We start from the raw sequence: 24,735 nt of genomic DNA, 5'->3' as shown, positions 1-24,735 counted from the left end.
GTTATATATAACTTCTCTACAGCCTGAATTGGGCTTCTAGATGTGTTTTACCTTGGATCTTGGCACAAGGGACAGTAACACCTTGTCCTGTGTATTAATGAATGATATGAGCTATGAAGTATAAAATGCACGCAGATACAAACTGATAAAGTAGCAGCAGTTTGTTTTTGTACACATTAAGTGCACAGGTCAGTAAGTTGTACCATCATTGTAAATAGTGCAATAGCAGCAGGATGATTTTCGCTGTGCAAAGTAGCAGTAGCGCAAAAAACAAACAAAAAAAAAAGTGGTAATGTTTTGATATATTATCAGAGTCCAGTAGAGAGTTGGGGGAAGAGTTCAGCATCTGGGCAGTAGGATGGAGGGAGTGGGATAGTGGGGAGAGAATTCAGCATCCTTACAGCCGGCTGTATGAAGTTGTTGGTGAGTCTGATGGAGGCTGAGGCTACAGAACCTTCTCCATGAAGGCAGGAGGCTGAGCAGGCTATGTGCGGGGCGGCTGGACGCTTTACGGGGGAGCCGGGTGTTGTGGATGTCTTTAAGGGAGGGGAGTGGGCTTCCAGTTGTTTTCGCAATGCGCTTGCAGAGCTTTTCCGTTGTAGTCCGTGCAGCTCCTGCCCCACACACTGATACAGCTGGTCTTTCGATGGTAGAAGATGTGCATGATGGGTGCGGGAATTTTCGCTTGCTCGGGTAAAATCTCCTCTCCACGCCCTCTTCTCCTTTGGCCATTGACAAGGAGCCAGATGTGAGCGTTTGAAACCAAATGTCCGAGTTCCTCTGCAGCCTCCGAGACAGAGTCGAGGAAAAATAGAGGGTAAAGGGACACTGATGGATGGAGCGGCCGTGTTTTAATTAGCGGAGATCGAGCGGGGTCAGAAAAGAGCGAACTGGTTGCGGACTAATGGGGAAAATGCTCAAATTCCACAACCATGCCATCAGGCTTGGATAGAAATCCAATTTTAAATAAAGTTTCCTCGCTGACAACAACCGGCAATGTATTCATTTGTCACTATTTGGCCGCCGCGCTTGGTGTCGCGTTGGTGTCGCGTGGAGGACAGCGATGAATATTCAGTCCATCCGCTGTCAAACTGAATTCAGGTCAAATCCAGACCACTCGCAGCAGCTTCTCAGCATAAACACTTGAAGGTAGAAATCAACTCACCTGCCGCTTGGGGGTCTTGGCCGGCTGAGCGTGCTGGGCGGGGTGGCTGCTGTGGTTCCTCCAAGGCAGCGGAGGGCAGAACCACTCCACCTCGCTCAGGTAGATGAGGAAGGAGCAGTCCGAACCGTCGACGCCGTAGAAGGCGTAGCAAGGATCCGACGTCCAGCGCGCACGCATCCACTGGAGGATTTAAAGAAGTATGAGCTTCGGAACGCAGCTCGACATCAGAGAAACATTTGGCACATCAAATTCCCGTATAAAGACAGTGCTCGCCAGATACATCGGCAAATGACGCCGACTACATGAATGCAAACTTTGAGAAAAGGTTGGGAATCCCGACCACAATAGAACTCACATCTACTTTTCCAGGGCATTCGGGAAAACGGGGGTCTCTGGGAACTTCACACTGACTTGATACCCCGTCTCTCATTGCTGGAAGAACACAGAAGAAGGAATGTTACCTCCAGTCACCTCATTGTAGCTGATGCCACATTGGTCGGTTTTGGTTTCACAATATTCATCCTTCTTCAAAGTTGCAAAAAGTAAAGTTACTATTTCCGAATACAAACCTGTCTGATAGGAATTAATATGAAGTGTTACTTAATTGCAGACTGTCACGCTCTGTATGACAGTCTGCAATTAAATAACACTTCATATGAATACTCAAAATAATAAAATACAAAAACAAATAATAAAACTAAAAAATAAATAAATGATAAAAAAAAAAAAAAAAAAAATTGAATTGGCTGATAGAGGCCCCTAATGATGGGAAAAAAAATTGAGTTTTCTAAAAACAATTTGAAACAACCTGCGAACAAACCCTCAAAACACACAAACTCACAGGCTTTCTGCGATGTGGCGCTGTAGTGTGGTGGCTGTAGCGTTGAACTCTGCGTTGTGTTCTCTCAATATGCGCTTTTTTTGTGCTCTTTGCATCAAATTAGCCTCCATTCTGGCTCCCAAGAAAGTGAAATGTGCTATATATAATAGTGGTAGTCAGAAGTCCAAGCGTATTACAATCAATCTGAAGGAGGAAATAATCGCTAAATGTGAGCGTGATGTTCGTGTAACTGATCTCCCCAAACACCAGGACATAGCGAAGTCTACCTTCTGCACGATCCTAAAGAACAAAATGAGCATAAGGTGGCTGATGTGGCTAAAGCAGTGACTTCGTTAACAAAGTTCAAATAAAAATAAAAAGGATGTTTTTTGGGGTTTGGAGAACGAATCAATGGGATTTTCATTAATATCAATGGGAAAAATGAATTCTGTTCGTGAACAGTCAAAAATTGAATTCATTTTGTAGGTGCTACTGTATCATTTCCAGTGTCACACAACTGCAATTCCAAGTTTTTCCATACATTTCTACTGAAAGATAACATTATAAGTGAATGATACATTCAGTAGGCTTCCCCAGGTTATTGTGAATTCCTTTTTCCAGCTGAGTAAAGATTTTAAAACAAAAATCAGCCAATGTAACCGTTAAATAGAAACTTAAAATCACACATAAAAGGTGTTAGATCCCCCCTCTCTGTTAAAGCAATTCATTTTCACAATACGTTTAGAGACAAGGTAGCACAGTTGTTCCCTGGTCCAATTTCCGTGTGGAGTTTGCATGTTCTCCTCGTGTCAGCATAGGTTTTTTCTCTCACATCCCAAATACATTCGGTAGGTTAACTTGAGACCCCAAGTTGCCCGGAGATGCAAATGAGAGGCTGAACTGTTGTACGTCTATATAACATGTGAATGGTTTTAAATCCCTATATGTTGCCCTGTGACTGGTGCCCGGTCTGGGGTGGGCCCCGCCTCTCGCCCAATGACAGATGTGATAAGCTCCAGCCCACCCGCCACCTTTAGTGCAGGATAAGAAGCACAGATAATGAATGAATGAATTTTTGGAGACCTGCGTATTTTCATGAGTCTTGTCAGATGGTAACCTATGGATGCTTCAGTGTTTCCACTGCAGGCCTGTGTAGCGTCACAACCCTTACATCAGAAGTGGGCAAACTACGGCCTGCGGGCCGATTTTGGCCCTCACGAGTTTCCAGTGCGGCCCGCGAGCTCTTTTACTACGAATATCAGCAAAATTTTATCTTAGTCAATATTCATTATGCACTTTATTCTCATCATTAACCCTCTCAGGCTCAAATTAAGTTGTAGTTGCAGGAAAAATCTGATATTTGGCTGTCGCAAATCTGCAACATCTGCCTGGAGAAGGTTAAAATATTATTTTCTTTGGTGTTTCAACATTGTCGATTCAAAATGAATTGATTTAAAGTGAAAAATGAATGTTTTTTTAATTTTAATGGTATGGTATAAAGCGAAAGTTTTGATTATTGCGGCCCGCTGTCTTAATATACTATCTCCATGCGGCCCAAAGGATAAAAATGTTTGCCCACCTCTGCCTTACGTCCACTCGACAGAAATTGGAAAAAGTTGGAAAAATAGGAAAGACAGCTTGATCGATTTTGTCCGACGAGGTAACAAAGCGGTCTCTCAACCTCCCTCCCCCACCGCACCGACAAATTTGCCTTCTGTCTAGATTGTGTCTATTTCCATTTGCCTAATGAAAGAGAGACATTTGTGTACATAAGTCTTCCCCTCGGGCGTCTCTGTCTCTGCACACAAACACGAGATATGAATCGATGCTCTCCATCCACTTCAGCCGCGATCTGAATGAGGTCAGTCATCGGGAGGGAAAAACCTGACTCGCGTCCTCAAATATGTAACTTGAAAGCCTTGCAGTCAATGAGGGGTAGGAAATTATAATTAATCCTCCTCTCGTTCTTTTTCAAGTGCTCACATATGCCTGACCGTGAGATAAATAAACGGTCACTGAGCTGATGTCGGAGTCTGCCGGCAGCGTTTCAAATTCATCCGCGATTGGAGAAAGCTAATTTTTTTTCTTCCCATATTGCGTCGCGCCGATGCACCGGGGAAAGAAAGAGATATCACGCTCATTTATTTTCATGTTAGGGACTGAGCATTTACCCCGAAGAGAAAAGGGGAGGCGCAGAGGGCAAATGAATAATAACGGTTAATACACACGTGTATCCATGAGTGTTTAGCATCTTTACACTCTTCCAATGACCAGAGTTTAATAGAAATGTGCAGGAGCTCTTTCTGAATGTATGAACGCACGCAAACAGAAATCAGACATCCTGCGATGACCAAAGCACTGCTTCAGTGCTCATTCATGGATGTAACATGGATACGCAGGGCCAAATTCAGATTGTCTATTTATTCATTCATTGCCTCTACTCGTTACCATTGCGGTGCGTTCAGAGTAACGGGTAGGCTGGAGACGATCCCAGCTGTTTTTCCACAGAGAGGCGGGGATCACCCTGGACCCGTTGCCGGGAAATCACAGGGCAACCTATCGAGACGTGCAAATATGTGCCATTCACGCGTAACCCCTCCTATCGGAGTTGAACTCCAGACCTTCCCACGGTGGTGCACTAGCCACTGCTACAAAGCGGAGGCCCAAACTGTCTAATTCATGATTTCCCAAGATTAAGAACTATAAAAGACAGAGATTTCCATCCGCCTACGCCTGTAACTGCACATGCTCATTTTCATGCGTTTTGTGAATCATCATTTTTATGGACCAGTTATATGATGTGTGATTAGTGGAGGTTGTAAAATCTCAGGTGCTCAAATTGGTTGGAACGTGAGCGTATAGCCGTTGACAAAACCGAGGACAAAACTGTCTTCAGCAAACAATTGAGACACAGTTTTTCCACACAAGGTTACGGTCAAGTTCCATTTCTGCTTAAAGCTTGATAAAAATAAGCTATTTTTTCGGTGCCATTCTTTTGTACTAAAGGATGTGATTACATTGCATTGTTGCACACCAAATGTGTGTCTTTATCAACTACCATATACTGATTATGCCCCTTGCGATAAAATTAAGATAAGAACAACTTTATTAATCCCAAAGGAAATTGTTGTGCCAGAGTTACAGAAAATATAACAGTAATAAATAATAAAAAGAAAAAGGCAGAATTAGAAATAAAAATAAACTATAAACTATAAAGTGTCTCAGTGAAACTATAGTTTATAGTTTATTTTTATTTCTAATTCTAATTAGAAAAATTAGAATTTAAAAATTAGAATTTTAGAATTTAATTAGAAAAATAATTAGAATTTCTGATTCTAATTATTTTTATTTCTAAGTAAGAGGTTGAGGGGTTTCGTTACCATGGTGTCAAGTCCGTACCTTTTCCTTGCATTATGCTGTTCTGCAGTATCTGCTCCACCCTGACGGCCATGTTCGACACATTCTGAGCGATAGCCTGGATCCTCTCCACCAAGTTTGCGGGCTGGAACCTGTAGATGCACAGCAACATGAAGCGCAGTGAATAACACTTTTAGCGGTAACAGTTTTAGCAGTAACTGCTATGCAGCTTCCTCACTTTAAAAGTATTAAATTACAGAGCCTAATTGTGGAATCGGTCACGACACATACAAAATCAACTTTAGATCTTTAGCGATGGGGACTTTTCCAGGTCTCTTTATTTATTGCCTGTCCCTTTCTGAGAAAGGCTGGTCGACCCGCCTCTTGTTTCCCCCCCAACAGTATCAGTCAACGGTCAAAAGTAGAACCCTGGGAGTACAAATGGTCTCCACTTATATAGCGTTTTCACACCCTGCAGTTTCAAAGCGCTTTAAACTACCTAGCATTCACTCAGTCACACGTTGATGGCAGCAGGAGGTGCTAACCAGGCTGTCGGGATGAAATTAGCGTTCGGTTTCTTGCCCGAGGACGCTTTGAATTGGAGACAGGAGGAGCCGGGAATTGAGCTGCCAACCTTCTGATCGGAGGGATGGCCGCTCCTGCAACCAGGCCACCGCCACCCCCCAATATTACCATCATTCATCTAAAATTCGAGAGATAATGGACTCTCGCTGGAGGCAGTGGTGCGTTGTAAAGACTGGAGGAAGAGAATGGCTTCATATAATATGGGTAACATTAACAACCATTGATTGAACTACTTTCACTTTCATTCGATTGTGCGAAGAAAAACCTTTGCGCTTATTATTTGGACCTGTTGCCTTGCATCGCTTTATTAAGACTAGAGGTTATGTAAGGCCATAAAATGATATTAAAACATTGATATTACCACATGGAGCAAGCAGTTAATGATTACTGTTACTATGACACCAGACCTGTGAGTGTGATATGGTAATTGGCAAGCAGGGAAAGTGATGAGTGATTGAGTTTGAACGCCTACTTGTCCATCAGTAAAGCAAAGTAGACAAGGAGAGTGATGTCTGTGAAGGTTCTCAGTCATCCAGGTCATAGTGAATTCTAATGAAAATCTTCTTTTCGTGGCAACTGGACTTTAATTTCTTCACTTGAAAAACATTTCAGCCCTCATCCCAGAGGCTTCTTCACTTCTAATGACCTGTAGGAGGTTTCCGAATTTAAACGCCAGGGTTTTGAGTTGTTCTAGGTTCTGGTGGCTTGTTATGTAAACTAAAGAGATGATCAGCAGAAACTAGGTTGAAGGGGGCTGTTATGCCAATGGAGGTGTTGTTCATTGGGGACAAAGGAGCAGCTCTTGGGGATTACCTGGAATGGAATGTGACAAGGAAACGCAAGACAAAAGATGAAACCTGTTGGGTCACATCAGTGGCAGGCCCTGCATGTCACACCTAGGCCTTCATTAGTGCTCCGTTTATCAATCCACCCCTCAACAACCGTTTTATGGCAATAGAAAAAAAAACATCTTTTTATGTATAAATTTAAACAGAGGGGTTGATCGTCAGAAACTAGGTTCCAGGGGGTTGTTATGCTAATGGGGTGCTGTTCATTACCTGGATTGGAATGTAAAAAGGTAAAGCTCGGCAAAGGAGTGAAACTTGTTGGGTCCCACAGACCGAGGCTCATGTGGAAATTACCGGGTGCTGATTCTGGTGGTGGATCTTTCCTGGTTGTTTGAAGGGTGCGGATGGTCCTGGTCCATGTCTGGACCAGAGGTCTTGGTATTTACATAACAAGCGACAATATCCTAGACCCGCCAAAAATCCTGGCAGTTATTGTCAGAAACTCCCCACAGGTCATTAGAACTGACGACTTTGGGATGAGGGGTGAAATATCTTCAAGGAAAGAAATACAAGTCCACTTGCCATGCCAAAAAAATTTCGGCAAGAAGACAAAAAGTCCTGAAAGTGGCCTTCTAAGTGAACCTTCCAGTTCAACGATGGATAGATCAGGGTGATATAATGACGTATCGACAATGAGCGAGGCTGCAGATACAGGCAAAGGGTATGTTGAGGGGAAAATGGCCTTGAAGCCAGTAACAGTTAGAGCGGTAGGGATCAACCAACCATGACGCAGAGTAAGAGCACTGCAGGAATTTTTGGCTTCTAAAATGAAGGGATAAAAGGTTCTGTGTGCCTCCTTGCTGGAGTCAACATAGCCTGACTGAAGCATGAGATATTGATTATTATCAAAGACCATACATAGAGTGGCAGTCCTCTCTTTGGATAATGATGTCTGAGAGTTTACTCTTCACAAATGAAGAAACAACGGGCATTAGAAAGAGCAACGAGAAGATCAGAGTGGCAGGGAAAGGAAATTGAAACGGAGACCAATGGAAGATGGAATCTACCATCGATTTCCATCCAGAAGTATTTCATTGCTTTGAACAAACCGAGAAAATATTTTGTTTGGGGGGGGGGGGGGTTACCCGATGGTGAAGGTTGTCCAAATCGAGGTAAAACACTGGACATATCCTCAACTGACTCATTAGGTGCTTTTGGGAAGAACAGTTCTAGGAACAGTCCGACTTGAGCTTCATTCTAGGAACTCCCCTCTTCCAGGGGAAACCTTTTAGTTTTGCATGGACATGAGCGGTAAGGGACCGGGGGCCGTTAGCTAACTCCATATTGATTTAGGCCAAAACATTTAGGTTCTGCTGCCAGCCCTGGAAACCCCTCTGTGGCATAGCAGGCCAGAGGAGCATGGGCCAAGAAAACAACTGACCAGGGACCACAACAGTTTTTAAAACCGGTGCTTGGTGGTTCACAGGACGTATCTGGTAACAGGCATGACTTATACGGTCAACCAAGCTCAACCTGCCTCGTAGTCCTTAACTTGGACTTGAGGTCCCAGTTCCTGGTTCCTGTTCTGTCCAAATGCACAGAAAAAGGGCCCAGTTCCAGAAGAAGCTTCTAGGAGCCACAGAAAGATACCTACAGTGCAAAAGCAGCTATTGTCCTGATGATAAACATGCAGCGCAAGTGAAACCAAAATGAAAATACAAAGATTCATGGATCTTCATCGCGGAACACTTTGAGCAAGCGATGACACTGATGCAAGGTCTTTGGAGAGCGAGGCCTTCGGGTCTGAAGGTTGCTGCCGACTAAGCCCCGACGGGTGCTGAACAGAGGAAAAATAGGTGAAGTCAAGCCCCGACAGTAATCTTCAGGGAGCGTATGCCCCGGGCCAGAATTACCAATCTCCCCTCTCATCCTCCGCACTGCACAGTTAAACGGAATGAATCAGCTCAGCATCCCTTTCACCTTCTTTTCCTCCCTACTTCGTTTTCTCAGCCCCCTCTACCCCCCCACCCCCCCACCCCATTATATTCTTTTATATTCCCTCCATCTTATGGTCTAATGAGTGGCTACCCTGTGGGTGAATTGCAGGCTGGGCCTCAAACATCAAGTCCCATTCTCTGCTACATGGAAGTGTGTCAGCCCCAATGAAGCTCACAGGGAGATGAAACTCTCCCACCCAGTGCGTACATCTATCTGTGGATGCGCGCGCACACTCACACGCACACACAAACACACACGCACACTCAGTGAGACAGTGGCAAGAACTAAGAGGAAACTAGGAAACTAGCCATGTAATGAAAATCACTGGACTGAAGAGAGAGTTATGTTTTCCCCAGTATGTGTGTGTGTGTGTGTGTGTGTGTGTGTGTGTGTGTGGCCATTAATCCGGTGGGCTATGTGTTCTGTCGAGCCTCTGTGCCCTGGTCTTATGCCCAGATTGGTTTTAACAATTGTTACCTCAAATGACCACCCCTCTCCTAACACGTGCCCGCACACACACACAGACACACACACACAAATGCAGATTTCTCATCTTTCCCCTATTGTTTTGACACAATTTTTTCTCCCTTCTCAGCACAGAGGCGTCAAAAAGGTGCACCATCACAAGTCGTAGTGCTTGTATCCTCGGTCGTCAGTCACCCATTTTGTTTATTAGCGCTATTGCAGCTGTCAATCAAGTTACCCAGTACGCTCCACCTCCATAATTCAACGCAAACCAGTGATGGAATAGAAATGATATACTATGGATGCTTTTTCTGCTTCCCATATTACGCAGCGGAAGGCTTATCAATGCATGACACAAATAAGGCAAGTGAAACTATCTCATCTATGTTGAATTCCCTGTGCTGCAACGAAGGTCAAGGTGGTTGAAAATGTGAGCGCGGCACTCGAGAGGATTTTCTCGGAAACACCCAATCAAGATGGGGAAAAGAAGGAGAGAGAGAGAGAAAGAGATGCAAAAAGTAGGGGAGGTGACACGCCAGAAAGGGGGTGATGACTTGTAGCGCCACTCTGTTGTCTCCTCAGGCATCACCAGAATGGATGCAGAACCAGCCAGAAGGAATCAAACATCACATTATGCACATCACGCTAAAAAGCTGCTACTGTGCCATTTGGTTTATCATTTCATACATCTCATTGTTCAGAATTTGAATTTCCCACCTCAAGATTTCATTCCACGCAGTTTCAAAGTTGTCCGCCCTTCGCCTGCGGGCATTACTTTAACGCATGCCGGTGCAGAGATATTCATAGCTGACCGTGCTGAGTATACAGAGCTCACAACCAAAGCCTATCTTCAAAATGAAGAATCACAACATCTGTAAGGCTGTTCTTAAACACAACAACAGCACAATACTGTAGCATTTTAGATCCTGACTGTATCCCGACATTTGCTATTCTATATTTAAGGAGTTGAGTGATATAATACGCAGTATTTCCTCAGGGAGGGTTAGTTTGAGTGAAACTGGTTGTTGTCTCTGTGTGATCAGGGACAAAAAGAGAAAGCCATTATGAGCCTCCTCTGTTTTTAAGTAAATTAAATAGTTAGAAGCATTACCTACGTTTCATTTTTCACGATGGAATATTGTTTTAAATGAGATTTTATTCAACAAGGCATTGCCAGACACTGGCTTTCAATTCAGTACATGGAATATCAAAATATTTGAATGTGCAAATAATTGGCAGTGATGTAAGATCTTGCATCCTGAAAGTGACACGGTTATTGGGTTATTGGCTCCTGATTTATGTCACATGCATACACAAGGGGCCCAGGAAACAGACCTGGAGTAGCAAATGTATCCCCACGTGCGCTGTATAGGAATAGGAAAGGCACCATCCCATTAACTAACCCATTACTTGACATTGATTGCAGTAACACAGTATTAATTGGTCCATCCTTGCACTGCAGTGCTGCCTCTGTCCTAAGACCCAATGAAACAAATGTTTTGGGAATCATATTACGGGTTTGGTTGCACTGTTTGATAACGATGAGAGCTGGAATGGATACTACGCTAATAACTGCGTACGGACGGGATCGACAGAGGAGCGGCTTGGTAAAAACAACAATAATAATAATGATTCAACAATAAGCACAAGTGGTCTGTGTGTAGGATTCTGCAAAAACACTTCCAGAAATGCTGCCATCTCAGAGGTTAAAAGAAGTAGAATCATTATTATTATTGATAATAATAATATGATAGGAGCGTAACGGTGTCGCACTGGGTTTCCTCCCACAGTCCGAAAACATGAAGTGTGTTCATTGGAGATGATATATTACCCAGATGTGTGAATGTCGGTGTAGTGAATGGCTGTTGTGACCCTGTGATTGACTGACAGCTGTGATAGGCTCCCGCTTACAACCCTGACTGAAGGGTAAGCGAAGGGTAAGAAAGTGAATGAATGAATTATAATTAAATTGTATTTACAAAGCACAAAGCATTGAAGCGCTGTAAAAATAAGGGAAATAAAAGACCCAAAGAAAAGTCATTCATTCGTCAACTCCGATCCTGCAGCAAGGGTCCCAGTGGGGCTGTAGGTCTCCAATTTACTGCATGTTTTCTGGACTGTGGGAGGAAAGCGGAGAATCCGGTGGAAGCCCTCGAAGGCTCCTCACAGAAAGGTCTCCTGTCAGAATTGTACCTTGGAGTGTCTCGGTGTGTGGTGGAACCACTGTGTAACAGTGCCGTCAGTCAAAAAGGCGCTGCAATGTTTTTATCTTTTAATGCTCCATTTATCATTAATTCCTTTTAGATATTTATTTCAATACCATCAAGAGGGACGGGGTGAAATAAGAAAATCCCTACTTGTTAATGGCAGAGCTGAGCTCATCCAGGCGTCGGGATTCAGCCGTGGAGGTGTTGTCAAGTTTGGAGATGCTGTCCATCCTCTTCAGAATAACCTCCAGCATGTCACTGATCTTCCTCAGCACGCCACGTGACTCCATCCCCCCCAGCACTGATTGGAGAGAGAGCGAGAGACAAGCAAGGGCATGAATGAAGAGCAGCGGAAGCCTCGCGAAGAGAAGCGCATGATAAAACTTGAAGAACAGCCTCTGCATAAATCAGCCGTCCGGCAGCTGTTCTGTCTCTCCAACGTCTATTCCTGCTGGCTGGGTTCTCTTATTGGGCCACCTGTCTTTTTCGTGTTTTCGTTTCAATGCCCATCAAAAGCAAATCCCGTCCACCTTGTGCCAATCAATACAGAATTCCTCAATTTGACCATTTCTTGGGAGTTGGGTGCGAACAAAACCTCGGACCTGTGGCGATGTCTGCAGCGCACTCAAACATTTTCAAAGGGACGCCGCAATTAAGAGGTGTAATATAAATGTTAGAACTGTACTGCAAGATATCATATACTTTATAGTTTATTGATCCCCATAGGGGAAATTTACTTGTCACAGCAGCGCAACACTGAAAATTTCAATAAATATGAGTATAAATATAAATAAGACAATTAAAAGATAGCAAAAGATAGCAAAAATAAATAGACAGTACAGAGAACAACAAGGATAAGAATAAACAATGGAAAAAAAAAGACAAAAAGGGTGAGAATAGACTACCAGAACGACAACAAGAAGGATTAAAACAGAAACATATTGACAATAACAATGACAAAAATAAGCATGATGCAAGTTGAGTGACACCAACAAGGATTGAAAATATATAAATAAGACAACGAAATTAAGAAATGACATGTGAATGAGAGAGGAGTTGCATCCATAGCTTCTGTTGTACTTACATTGCTTTACAAAAATGACAATTTTTTCCTACTTGTTAAAGGCTTGGCATGTTTTTTTTTTTCTTGCCATTTCTTTACGGCGATCAGCTCCTGGTCAATTACAAGAGATTTCCAAATTTATTTGGATTGTCAATCATTTGCTTATCAGCCTCCCAGTGTAAGTGCAATGTAACACATCCCAGATTGCAGCAAGTCAGTCAAGGTCTGGTATATTTCCCCGCCTTTCTCTGCAGACTCTTTCATCTGACAGGCGAATTGAGGAGCTATGAAAGCAGCCGTTGCAGGCGCTTTCTGTTCCATCATCTTTCATGACCCCGGCCCGCCGAGCGAAGCGTTTCATCAGCATCATGTCTGATAACACTTTACTAGTAGACACAACACGGTCATGTTTGTTAGTTTACTGAGATTCTTGGGAGGAAAAGTCCTCAATATACCACCTGTACCTTCCATGATTATACGCAATTGTCAAAATCATGCAGTCTCTATTGTTTTGTTCTTGTCAAAATCTTCTTGTCATGACAAATGGACTTGAATTTCTTCCCCTGAAGACATTAAAAGTGAAACTGGTGAGTGATTGAGTTTGAACGCCTACTTGACCATCAGTAAAGCAAAGTAGACAAAGTAAGTCTGTGGAGGTTCTAAGTCATCCAGGTCATGGTGAATTGTTGTCGAAATCTTCTTGTCATGGCAGCTGGACTTGAATTTCTACACTTGAAAAACATTTCACCCTCCCATCCCAAAGGCTTCTTCACTTCTAATGACCTGTCGGAAGCTTCCGAATTTAACCACTAGGGTTTTGGGTGGTTCTAGGTTCTGGTGGCTTGTTACGTAAACCAAAGAGATGATCAGCAGAAACTAGGTTGAAGGGGGCCGTTATGCTAATGAGTTAGCATAACATTAGGCGAGAGGCAGGGTTGATTGTGGACCATCAACACATATTGAGACATTCAACCATTCACTCAACCATTGCTTTTTGGACAGTCGGAGGAAACACCAAAGAACCTAAGCTGGCATGAGAGGAACATGCAAAGTCCATCCAGAATCCAACCAGGGACCTTCTTGCTGTGAGACCATAAGATGATCAGATATATTCAGAAAATCATCATTACTGAATATCACTACAAACCACTGCACAATAATATTCCCCTCAACCGCTTCCGAAGCCATGCTGCTAAAAACATCTCGTGAAAACACAAAATCAATTTCGAGTTGAATTTTCATTTATTTAAGTGAAGCGCTTTACTTTCTACCCTTTACCGTGATGTGACTGAAACTCCATTAAAAGCGGCTCCCGTTCACATTCTATCCCCCTCAAGTCAAAAGGCCAACAGCTTTATTAACTTGAGTTATAATTTCCTCTGCCTTCAGCGGTGCACCTTTTCTCTGCGCTGTACTGTCATCACTTGTCACTTAGTGGGATTTCTGTGCCGCCAGACAACCTGATACTCAAGTCTGCTCTCTGAGTGCGGGGATATCTTTGAAACCTGATGCCCTTTGATATGACGGTGAGATGTCCAAGATGACAGGTATGAAGAAAAAAAAAAAAAAAAAGAGGGGACTTGATGTATAACCCAGATTATTTTATTTTCTGAATCACAGAGGACTCAGTGTCTGGAAAGTTAAATATATCAGCCATAAGAGGTGAACAGTGAGCATTAATAGATTCAGAAAAGATAGTTTGGGAATGAGTGTAGTGGGATGAAAAACATTCAAAATCTAATTGGGGCATTTGGAGTGAGTGACAAGTGTCAATGAAAATATTCATAAAGACTACAAAGAGGAGGACTTGAAACACAGTTAAGATTTTAAACATTGCATTCTATGCATCTTAGATAAAATGAAAATTAACACTCACAAAGAAGCGGCATTGGAAATAATGAGATTATGGCTGTATAGGTGAGTTGGTAATTGTTATGCAAGCAGCTGAGAGAACTTTCTCCATTTCTCCGTGCTCGCTTAATTGTCGGAAGTGAATTTAGGAAAAGAAAAAAAAAACCACACAGCTAATCCAATAATAGAATGGATTTACTAAAATGTAAAAGGTACTCAACTCAACCTTTGACTGCACAATGAATATTGTCCAATTATTTTGGCTCCACAATATGACATTACTGCCCTCGCAACAGGAAGGATTGCTTCCATGCCATTTTTGTAAATGCTTTGTTAACACATTGCAAAATATAGCATGCTTTAAGGTCACCATTTTTTATCTTAAGACTGAATTTTTTTGGCCTCTTTGGGTAATTGATGATGGTCAACAACCTTAACATTTCCCACATCAACGTTTAATGCTTCTGTAGCGTGTCTTTGCTGGTTCTCAGTCATCCAGGTCATGGTGAATTCTTCTCAAAATCTACTTGTCGTGGCAACTGGACTTGAATTTGTTAACTTGAAGACGTTTCACCCTTCATTCGAGTGGTCCGTATTCTGGCCAGAGAAGACAGATGGTTCAAGAGAGAAGTCAAAGAAGCCATCTTTGTCAAAACAGAAAAAGATGTCTGAACAGAAGAGGGGGTCAGACACAACCTTTTACAAATGCATAATGCTGTACTGGGATCAATACCAAGATTGATAAGCCTACATGCGCCAGGACATTCTGCACCCTCAAAACCAACCAGGAAAGAGCCACCACCTGAACCAGCCCCATGGAAACTTCCACCTGAGCCTCAGTCCATGTGATCCAACAGGGCTCATCTTTTGTTTCGCTTTACGTTTTCACATTCCAATCCAGGTAATATCCAAAAGTTGCTCCTTTGTCCCCAACGAACAACACCACCATTAGCATAATGATTCCCTTAGGCTTAGCATTTACATCACAAGCCAGCATAACACAGACCCACCCAAAACCCTGGCAGTTACCTTCAGAAACTCCCCACAGGTCATAACAGCTGAAGAACCTTCTTGGGGGTGAAATGTCTTTCAGTGAATTCTTGCCGAGCTCTTCTTGCCATGGCAACTGGACTTGAATTTCTTCACTTGCTGAAGTTTCTTCCCTCATCCGAGAGGCTTCTTCACTTCTAATGACCTGCAACAAGGTCTTGCCAACGACAAGATTTTGACAAGAATTCACCACGACTTGAATGACTGAGAACCTCCGCAAACATGTCTTCAAGTGAAGAAATTCAAGTACAGTTGCCACAAAAAGAAGATGTTGACACTGCTTCCGTAGCTTCATTCAAAGCAACAAAACTCAAATGTGCAGCTTTTTAATCCTGCGTAACAGTCCTCAGTGACATTGCACACACCTGGCTTTGGGCCTCTGACCACTCAGTGAAACCCTATATATGTTTTCTGACAGGCAATTATAGCCGATGCGAACCAACTCCTAAGCAGTGGCACAAGGTCACTGTTTTCCTCCACCTCCCCCCAGCAGCTGAAGGAATTCCAAGTTCAGTATGTTATCTTCTCAGCGGCAGAAGCATTCATCTCAAAATGACAGGGACGTGTCCTTTGTTTGTGACGGATTGCTGCGTCAGATTGTGCTCACGGGTTCACGGCGATGACATCTAAGTCACGGAGGATGTCGTGGAGGTCTAAATTTAAAGATGACATTGAAGGTGTATAAAATTTTATACTACAATCTTAAAGTGGAATGAATTATATTTGTGCATTTGTTTTAAACTATTGGGGGGGGGGTGTGTGTGTGTAAAAGTTATAGGTAAGAGAAGAAGTCCTGGACAAAAAAGGACCTGACAAATCATTCATGAGCCCAGAAAACAAAAGCTTCCGGGTGAAGAAAGTCAGAGATTTTTTATTCTTTTTAAATAGGAAGTCAAACTTAGGGTCACCACAGTAAGGATGGTTTCTTTGGCAATGTTTTGTTCTTTGCCGAGACATGGGCGTAAAGATAACAACGCATCTGATGTGCATCACGCACGAATGTCCCGTTTATTCAGCACACATGTGGCGAGGCATTCGGTCAGGTGTGCAAAGTTGGGAGGCTGAATGTGCGTGTAGAGCAGCAGCACCGGCAAGAAATAATTTCTCTCTTCGACACAGTATTGCTTTTTGAAATAAGGCTGCGAAAAGAGAGAAAAAAAAAAAATCAACCTTTCTCTTTTTCGCCCGATATTTCAAAGACGTATAAAATGTGTGCAAGCAAGTTGGAACAGACTGATCGATTCATGCTAAAGAAGTATCAGCGAGAATGAAAGGAAAGGTGTCAAGGTAGATGCTGAGACCAGCCATATTGTCTGGTTTGGAAATAGCGGCAGTGGGAGGCAGAGTTCAAGATGTTCAGGGTCTCTTTAGGGGTGAAGAGAATGGATACGAGTCTGTCAGAGATGATCCAAAGAGAAGGTCAAATGGAGATGATCTGTACATGTACAGAGGAGGAACAGTGAAGGTGAAGGATGCTGAGGTTGGAACAATCAGGCAGGAGGACTAGCAGAGGACCAGAGAGGAGATTATAGGATGGAATGAATGAGGACATGGAGTTAGTTGGCACAAGATGGAGGCAGGTGATCGGTCATGGCGACCCCTGAAGGGAGCAGCCCAAAGGGAAAGAAGTTGGTAGGAGACAAGATATGCTGACCCTCAATAGGGAGGCCTCTGGATGGTGGAAAGTACATTTCCAGGAATGACCAAACTCTTGTGGCATGCAATGGTACTCCGGTCATACTTCCCAAAAACATGAGGCTACGGAGTTAGTTCAGAACCTCCACAGTGGCAAGGTACCATCTAGAAATGCTAAAGCTTCAGGACACTGTGGAGCCATTTTGGCTATCATATGTCTTCAATGGCTCCAGGGAGGCCGGGGAAAGTGCCTACAAAAGAGGCAGAGCAGGCTAGCAGTGACTATTTTCAAAAAAGGTAAAGCGGAGGACGTGTTCCATTTATTGGGGATGGTGAACTTGCACGGCATCTTAGGAAAAGCTTACCAGAGGCACCAGATAGAACTACTAGAACCAACTGGTAGAACCCACAACCAACTTTTCATTAGGGATGAACAATGTGGATTCTGCCAAGTGTGGACGCCATTATCACTCTTCAGGGGACCCTTGCGGTTTCATGGGCTCGTCTGCTCTGTGAGCCCACAGAGGGTGAAGAGTCCGACATGCTACTGGTGGGTTCTGAGCTCTTTAAGTGCTGCCCTCTGTCATCCTCATGGGCGATAAAGTGTTTAACATGGGGACCTCAGGATTGCTTCTCTCCTTTTAGAATCAATGATGAAGTCCTGCTGACCTCAGCAGGAATAACCGGATGGTTTCCTGCCAAGTGTGACGATGTCAGGATGAGGGTCGGCACCTCTTTTCGCCTTAGGCCATGGTTCTGTCTCCAAAACAAGTGGCTTGTTACCGATTGGCTGGAAGGGACTTAATACCCCCAAATGAAGTCATTTAAGTATCTGTTTAGAAGTGAGGGTCACGGGAACCTGAATCGGAGGGACCGATCAGCAGTGGTGCAAAAATACCACATGCATCTGCTCCAAAGCGACTTCTCCATATTCAACTTTTCCCTACCCGTGCAACTTAATAAAATGCATTTGACCCATAAATGCATGTGAAATTATTTTGTAAACATGAAAGTGTTACGACACACTCATAACAGAACTGTTTATAATTATAAATGAGTTTTTTTCTTGTGCAAATAGAACGACAACTGGTTGAGTGGCTTTCAATTAGTGAGGTTTCTTCCATTTAAGGTGTGCTGCTGTACCCTATGTTTCTGAAAAAGAAAAAAATTCAGTCTGCTATAGTAAGAGAGGTTGGGTATGACTTTTGCAGTTTTCTAAATTAAAATTGAAAAAACTAAAATACAATTACATTTGTCTTGCTATGTTCTGTCTTTTGTCTATTTATATTCATATTTGTTTTCCTTTTTTTCGACATTATAACTGTTATGCTGCTGTGACGAAGGAACAAAGTGTATCTCATCTTATTTGAGAATAAGGCATGTAATCTTAAGTGAGCATTGGGGTATTTGCATTGACTGCTTGCAATATAGAAATATAATATGCTATTTTTAATACAATTCAAGAAGAATCAAGATTTTTAATTGTCATTGTGCAAGCACAGTGACATTTTGCAATGAGAGCTCCCGGCACAGAGTATGTACAGGTTGTTTTTTTTTTTATAAAAATGGAGGGTGGTGGAATATGACAGAGTGAATCATGGGTCGGCTCAGCCAACAGCACAAATCTATATCATTAGGTTTACGTTTTCTGTTAAGACCGTCCGCTCAGGGTGGCGCTTGGATAAGGGTTTTTTGGGGGGAAAGTGGTAGGGGTGCTTACGTAGTTATAAAGAATTAATCATTCCCATTTTGATGAACAGGGAGAGAAAGGCCTGAATTAGCTTGGGAGTTGTCCCAGATTGAATGCATGCACTGTTGGACACACACACTCACACACGCGCACAAAAACAATCTACTAAATACAAAGTTCTTGTTTTCCAAGCTAAATTTGGAAAAGACCGATGATGATAAGTGTGCGAGCTGGTCTGTCAGTGTCTAAAGTTTTTTTTTTCTCCCCCCTCATTGCTGTAATGATAATTTATACTTTATTAATCACTTGCGGGAAATTCCTTCAACCCATCACGGATGAACCATGAGCAGTTGGCTGCCACAGGGGAGCACTTAGGGGATCAGTGTCTTGCTCAACAACACTTCAATACGCTACGACTAGCCGGGAATCCAACCAGGAATGCCGCTAAGGCGTGATATAAACCGAAAGGGACTTCTGGTGTGAACGTTAGAAAGCAGTGTCGGACTTGTGTAATAGCGACCGGCCTTCCCGAGGTGGGGGTCCCCCTTCACAGCTCCTGGCTCCACATGGAAACATCCCCTGACGGTGGCCTTAGTCCACCTTTGGTTTTAAGCCCTTGCTCTCTCTCTCATTGGGATCCATTCCCTAATGAATCCCCCACCCCTCCCCTAAACGCTCTTTTTTTTTCCTCTGCGGGTCCGTAAATAACCAGAAGAAAATCCGTTTTCCGTTTCCTCAGCAGACACACACGGAGACCGAGATGATTTTTAACAGGCCGCCACCACTCCGGCGTGTCCCCGGTGTAGGCGACGTCCTCGTTTCCAAACCCACGTCCAATTACACGCCGTTTAATTACGATGGCGTGGGGGTTCCACTGTTCATTAGCTCGGGAAATGCAGAGCGGAGTACTTTCCGAGAGCTTTTAAAAAAGAAATAAAAAAATTAAGATTGCATTTGGAATTGATGTACACATAGTCAAGTCATGCGCGCAGTGAGTTACAAATTGATTTAGTGATGAATATTAATAATCTAGTTTTGAGACATGAGAATCTAAGGTATGATGTGAAGGCTGAGATGATCTTTGCTGCAAACAAAAACTGTGATGTTTGTAATATCCTCGTTTAAATGACTTCTCAGAGGAGAGATTATAATGGTTTAAAACTGGACCGATTCTGAACCAGTCTGAGAATATTAGGACTGAAAAGGTGTCTCTTGTATTCAGCTGTAATTTAGGGCTTTTGGTCAAATAAACGTCTCCGACCAAATGGAGCGAGCACTTTATTCAATTTTTTTTTTCCAAAGGTGAGACAAATATTGCGGTTTCACACAATCTGTGATTCACTGGATTCCTTCTATCATCTTGGTCAGCTTGTTTTTTTTTTGAATGATTATTATAATTCTGATGATGTGGAGGATGTTTTTGAGAGAGACGATCAGTAAGTCCGTCAGAGGGACTGAACATGTTAGATGTTCTGGAGGTGACGATATGGGTAGGGGTTTGGAGGAAGGCTGAAGAGGAGTTTTATGGATGGAGTGGTAGCAATGGAGGACATTAAGTTAGCTGGAGGATGAGGAGGAGAGAGTTAGATGGAGGCAGATGATGGGCTGGAGTGACCCCCGAAGGGAGCAGCCAGAAGGAGAAGCTGATGATCATGATGATAGAGCATTGCTAGCACAGAAGAGCACAATAAATCAGTGAATGTGGAAGAACAAATAAAGGGATTGCGTGTGCAGAAATGCACCAGGAAACGGGGCTGCTGTGTCGGAGACGAAAGGGGTGACAAATATAGTTTGAGAGGCAAATTCGAAAAGAAAGAAAATGCGGATTTTCTTAAAACAGTATTGAATCATGATAGCGCATGGGTTAAAAATCCGTAGTAACTTTTTTATTTTTTGAGCTGGGAGAATTCCCCCGCATTTATGCGTCGCAGGCGCCGTGACCTTTACAGCCTCTGCTGAGGCTTTATGTGATGTGGTTGTCTTTGACTAGACGGTGATCCCAAAACACAGTGGGTTGTAGACATTGACAGAGATGAATGTGTGTGTATGTATGAGAATATTTTCAACAAATCTATCATTCAGCATGAAGGGCAAGTTTGGCCATGCCCAGTAATAATGATGATAATAATAATATTCCTTACTGATACTCCCGTCTATTGAAGATGTTTTATTCATAGATAAAGATTAGGACACGGGGAATTCGAAACTGTAGGGCTCGAAGGCACAACGGCAGCTGAAAGATTCATCAGATCAAGAACAATTTTTCTTTGTCAACATTTACATGAATACTTAAGTTACTTACTTGAAACGCTGATCTCAGTACAACACTCTTTTCAGAATTAGGTCACTTGAGTCTTTTGTGGTTGTGCCCAAAAAAGACTCAAGTGTTTGGAAGTTTGAAGAAGATACTTCAAGTCCCTCTGGTTGGACAGTGGAAATAGTTCATCGGGACGAGTAGGGTTGTGCAACTATTTTTGTCCAATACTGAAAATGAACAGCTGCCTATTCAACAGAATTCAGAGAATCGAAATCTGTGTTTGCTAAATGTTATACAAATTCCTGTTTAAATTAAAAAAAAAAAGCACCATAAAGCTCAGGTTGGCGAAAACTAAATACAAATAAAATTAAACAGTCATCTCAACCACATGGGCTGAGGATTACTTGAGCCTTTTAAAGTCACCATGTAATCTATAGTTCAATAACTCCTAAACACAGCAGGCCATTTCAAAGAACTTATCTTTGCTACCTGGAAAAAGGTTTTACATATTTGGTCTTTTTCATTCTTAGAGACAATGATATAATGAATGAATGAACAAACACACAAACACACACGCACACGCACACACACACACAAAGGCCTGGTCCTTGAAATTGAAAATGGAAATTCCAACCTCATTGTCAAGATTAAAAGATTAAAAGCATCATGCAGACGTAGAAAAATATTGAAATAGTCCACATATTATAACCAAATCAAAATTAAACAAGCAAAAATGACCTGTCTGTATAAAAATGACCATTTCCAATTTTTTTTTTTTTTTTTATAAATCTCTCTTTTTTTTTTTTTTTTGAACTTTTTTTCTTTTTTAAGGAAACTGTAAGAGAGCCAAAGAGGAGCGAGTCTGTTTTCTGGGATATAGAATCCTTATGGTGACTTCATCAGTTTTTTTTTCTAAATTATTTTTAATTGGGAAGTAGCATATATGTTAACCATCTATCCTACCTCTTGAAGCACATGTGTCAAACTCAAGGCACACAAGCCGAATGCCATTTTGGATTTGAATGAGCGATAAGTTCAGAGTTATTTAACATTTAGTAATCTATTTTTACATTATATTTGGTTACATTTAATTAAATCTATACTGTTACCGTTACATGTGGCTCTTTGAGGGCAACCATTATGCTGATGCGGCCTTCGGTGAAAATTAGTTTGACACCCCTGTCCTAAAGCCTCTCATAGGCCTCTTATAGATTCTATTGAAAGAAAAAAAAAAAAGTATATATATATATATATATATATATGTGTGTGAATGTGTGTGTATGTGTGTTACAAGGATGAATGAATTCACCTATTTTGATCCTTTTTTTTTCTAAGAGATAATCACAGCTCCTTCAGCTGGAACATAATTCATTTGTTAACGCAAGCGCTTCCAATCTGACAGTTGGCGGGGGTTTGGTGAAAAACAACGCTCAGTGTGCCGTGTCGGCTCTGGTCCTTTATCTCCGCCGGGTCACCCGAGGCCCACCCGTCACTCACCATCTCGCAGGAACATGTCGGCTGTACAGCGGCCCTGGAGTAACCACGCAGTAAAACCTTCTGGCCTTTTAGAATTCAACAATGTAACACTTAAGACATTTAAATATACCTGCCCCTGGCTACTATCACCAATCCTCCTGTTGTTTGATAGCAGAAGCAATAGATAATAAAACAGATTATCACACACACACACACACACACACACACACACATATATATATATATATATATAATTATTTGTATTAATCATAGTTATTTACACACACGGGAAATTAGGCGACTACCAGTGAGTAACCATGTTCCACCCTTGTATGAGGCATAAACATCGGCTTGAGTAAGACCAAGTGTTTGGATTGCAAACTGCGACCTGGGAATATGAAAAATATAAATACATTAAAAGAAAATAAATAAATAAATAAAAATCAGGGAAAATAACTTTTCGCCTCGGAGCAGCTGAGCTGCAGACGACATTGTCCTGCAGGCTTTTATGCACTTTCAAACAATGACGCAATACTTTTTAAAGCCGTCTAAAACAAACCATAGGCTTCAGATAAATAATGAATTTTTTGGCCGGGATGTGGGAAAAACAACTGAATCCGACATTGTTAACAAAGTCTGAGGGGGAATATTAAACCAAATCGAAAATATGTACATATATTTTTCTAACACGATGAGAGGAGCTCATAGAGCAGAAATGAATAAAGGTTGTTGTTGTTACATTTCTGGAATAAGGTTGTTATTTTTTTGTGTGTGGCTTTTTATGTGCTGCTATTAATAAGATTCAAATGTTGAGGCCTTGTAAATTCCCTACTGGACTCAAGGATGATGCAAGGATGACGAAAATTTATGTTGCATAACAGTGACAGTCTAAATTGAGGAATAAACTCCATTTGTGGCGCTTTAAGAGATGTAGAAAATTCTACTTCTAAATTCTCCTAAATTGAAATACTGATTTAGTCAGCATGTTCATTAAATACATTTATGGGTTTATAATATTTGCAAAATTAAAATGAATACAGTTGAAAAACAAAGAATCTGATGCAACATGGTGATGCGGTTGTTAGCGGTTCTGCAGAACAGTGATAAGATGCCGGATTCAATTTTCCACCAGTGTGTCCAGTCTGCGTGCAGTGTGCATGTCCTCCGTGTGTGTGCGTGGGCTTCCTCCAGGTTCTCCAGTTTCCCCACCCACAGTCCAAAAACATGCAGGAGGTTCACTTGAGATCCTGAATTGCCCAGATGTGTGAATGACGGCCGGGATAGGCTCCAGCCCCCCCTCCCCCCTTGACCCTGAGTGCAGGATGAGCGGTATAGACGATGAGTGGATGAAAAATAAACTGAATGTTATATTGACTTTTTGAAATTGGTGTATTCCGAGAGGCCGTGACAATGCAACTGTTTTCTTTGCAACAGCCTCAAGGCTCTTATTTGACTGAATGAATGTTGTTTGACACTTTGAATTCGACAACGAGTGATGCGGGCCTCTACAAAAAAGGTTTAGTTTGAGTTACGACGATTTTCGGTGAAAGAAAAGACAACGTCAACATGAGGCAAAGCTCCAAAAGACAACACACAAAGTAGGGAGGCTAAATACCAGAGACCTCAAGGTGACCTCAGTTTCCAACAGGAGTTATTTGGGGGGATTTTCAATAAAGCCAGATTTATTGTCAATTTCTCTGCATGTAGTGGACATGCAGAGGAATTGAGAATACATTTCTCACAATCCCGTGGTAACATGAAATTAATAATGATAATAATAAAGTTCAAATTAGCTGTAAAATACACAGTTAAACAGTGAGCAATAATTTACTTTATTAATTTATCGTTAAAGTCTCACAGGGAAGTATATATTTTTGAAAGGTGAATTAAAAACAAAAGGCAAGCTGTGTTGATTTTTGCACCACTGAAAGGTGAATAGAACAAGGTTATTGCAGCTGGCTTACGGAAAAAAAACAAACACATCATGCTAACAATCATACCAATTTATAACATGGAAATGACCATGCATATAATGAACATGCTCATCAAATCCCACAGAGCAGTTTATACATTATTGATTAAATTCCCCTGTGCTGAGGATAATGTCCTTATAAAATATTGAAAAAGCTAAAAGTTGCTGGAGCGTGCCAAGTGTTTGTGTTGTGGTCTGCCGGTGTCCCCGTGTGCGTTTGAATGCATGATTCTATTGCTACCAGCTTTGCGTAACCCTGAATGACTGTCACGTTGTCAAACATAATATGGAAATAAAAACAGGAAGCTTCCGAAAAGGGCTTGTGACGTTTCCACTTTACGTCTGTATTCCAATAA

General features: G+C 42.1%; 1 protein-coding gene across 1 annotated transcript in view; it reads right to left on the bottom strand.

Annotated features, from left to right (window-relative positions):
* The window catches only part of LOC147228864 (alpha-1,6-mannosylglycoprotein 6-beta-N-acetylglucosaminyltransferase B-like), a 100,603-nt gene that overhangs the window by 57,057 nt on the left and 18,811 nt on the right, over nt 1-24,735 (bottom strand). The window contains exons 3-6 of the mRNA XM_086157167.1: nt 11,536-11,686; nt 5,385-5,494; nt 1,521-1,597; nt 1,166-1,345 (exon numbers count right to left, since the gene is read on the bottom strand). Of these exons, the coding sequence (XP_086013293.1) occupies nt 1,166-1,345; nt 1,521-1,597; nt 5,385-5,494; nt 11,536-11,686 (518 nt within the window). The remainder of the gene's footprint in view (nt 1-1,165; nt 1,346-1,520; nt 1,598-5,384; nt 5,495-11,535; nt 11,687-24,735) is intronic.

Source organism: Fistularia commersonii, chromosome 12 (genome assembly GCF_037954325.1).
Source record: "Fistularia commersonii isolate RoL2024-O1a breed Wild chromosome 12, RoL_Fcom_v1.0, whole genome shotgun sequence".
In the NCBI taxonomy this organism is placed as follows: Eukaryota; Metazoa; Chordata; class Actinopteri; order Syngnathiformes; family Fistulariidae; genus Fistularia; species Fistularia commersonii.
Note: the sequence above shows the minus strand (reverse complement) of the source record. Positions and strands in the feature narration are given on the sequence as shown.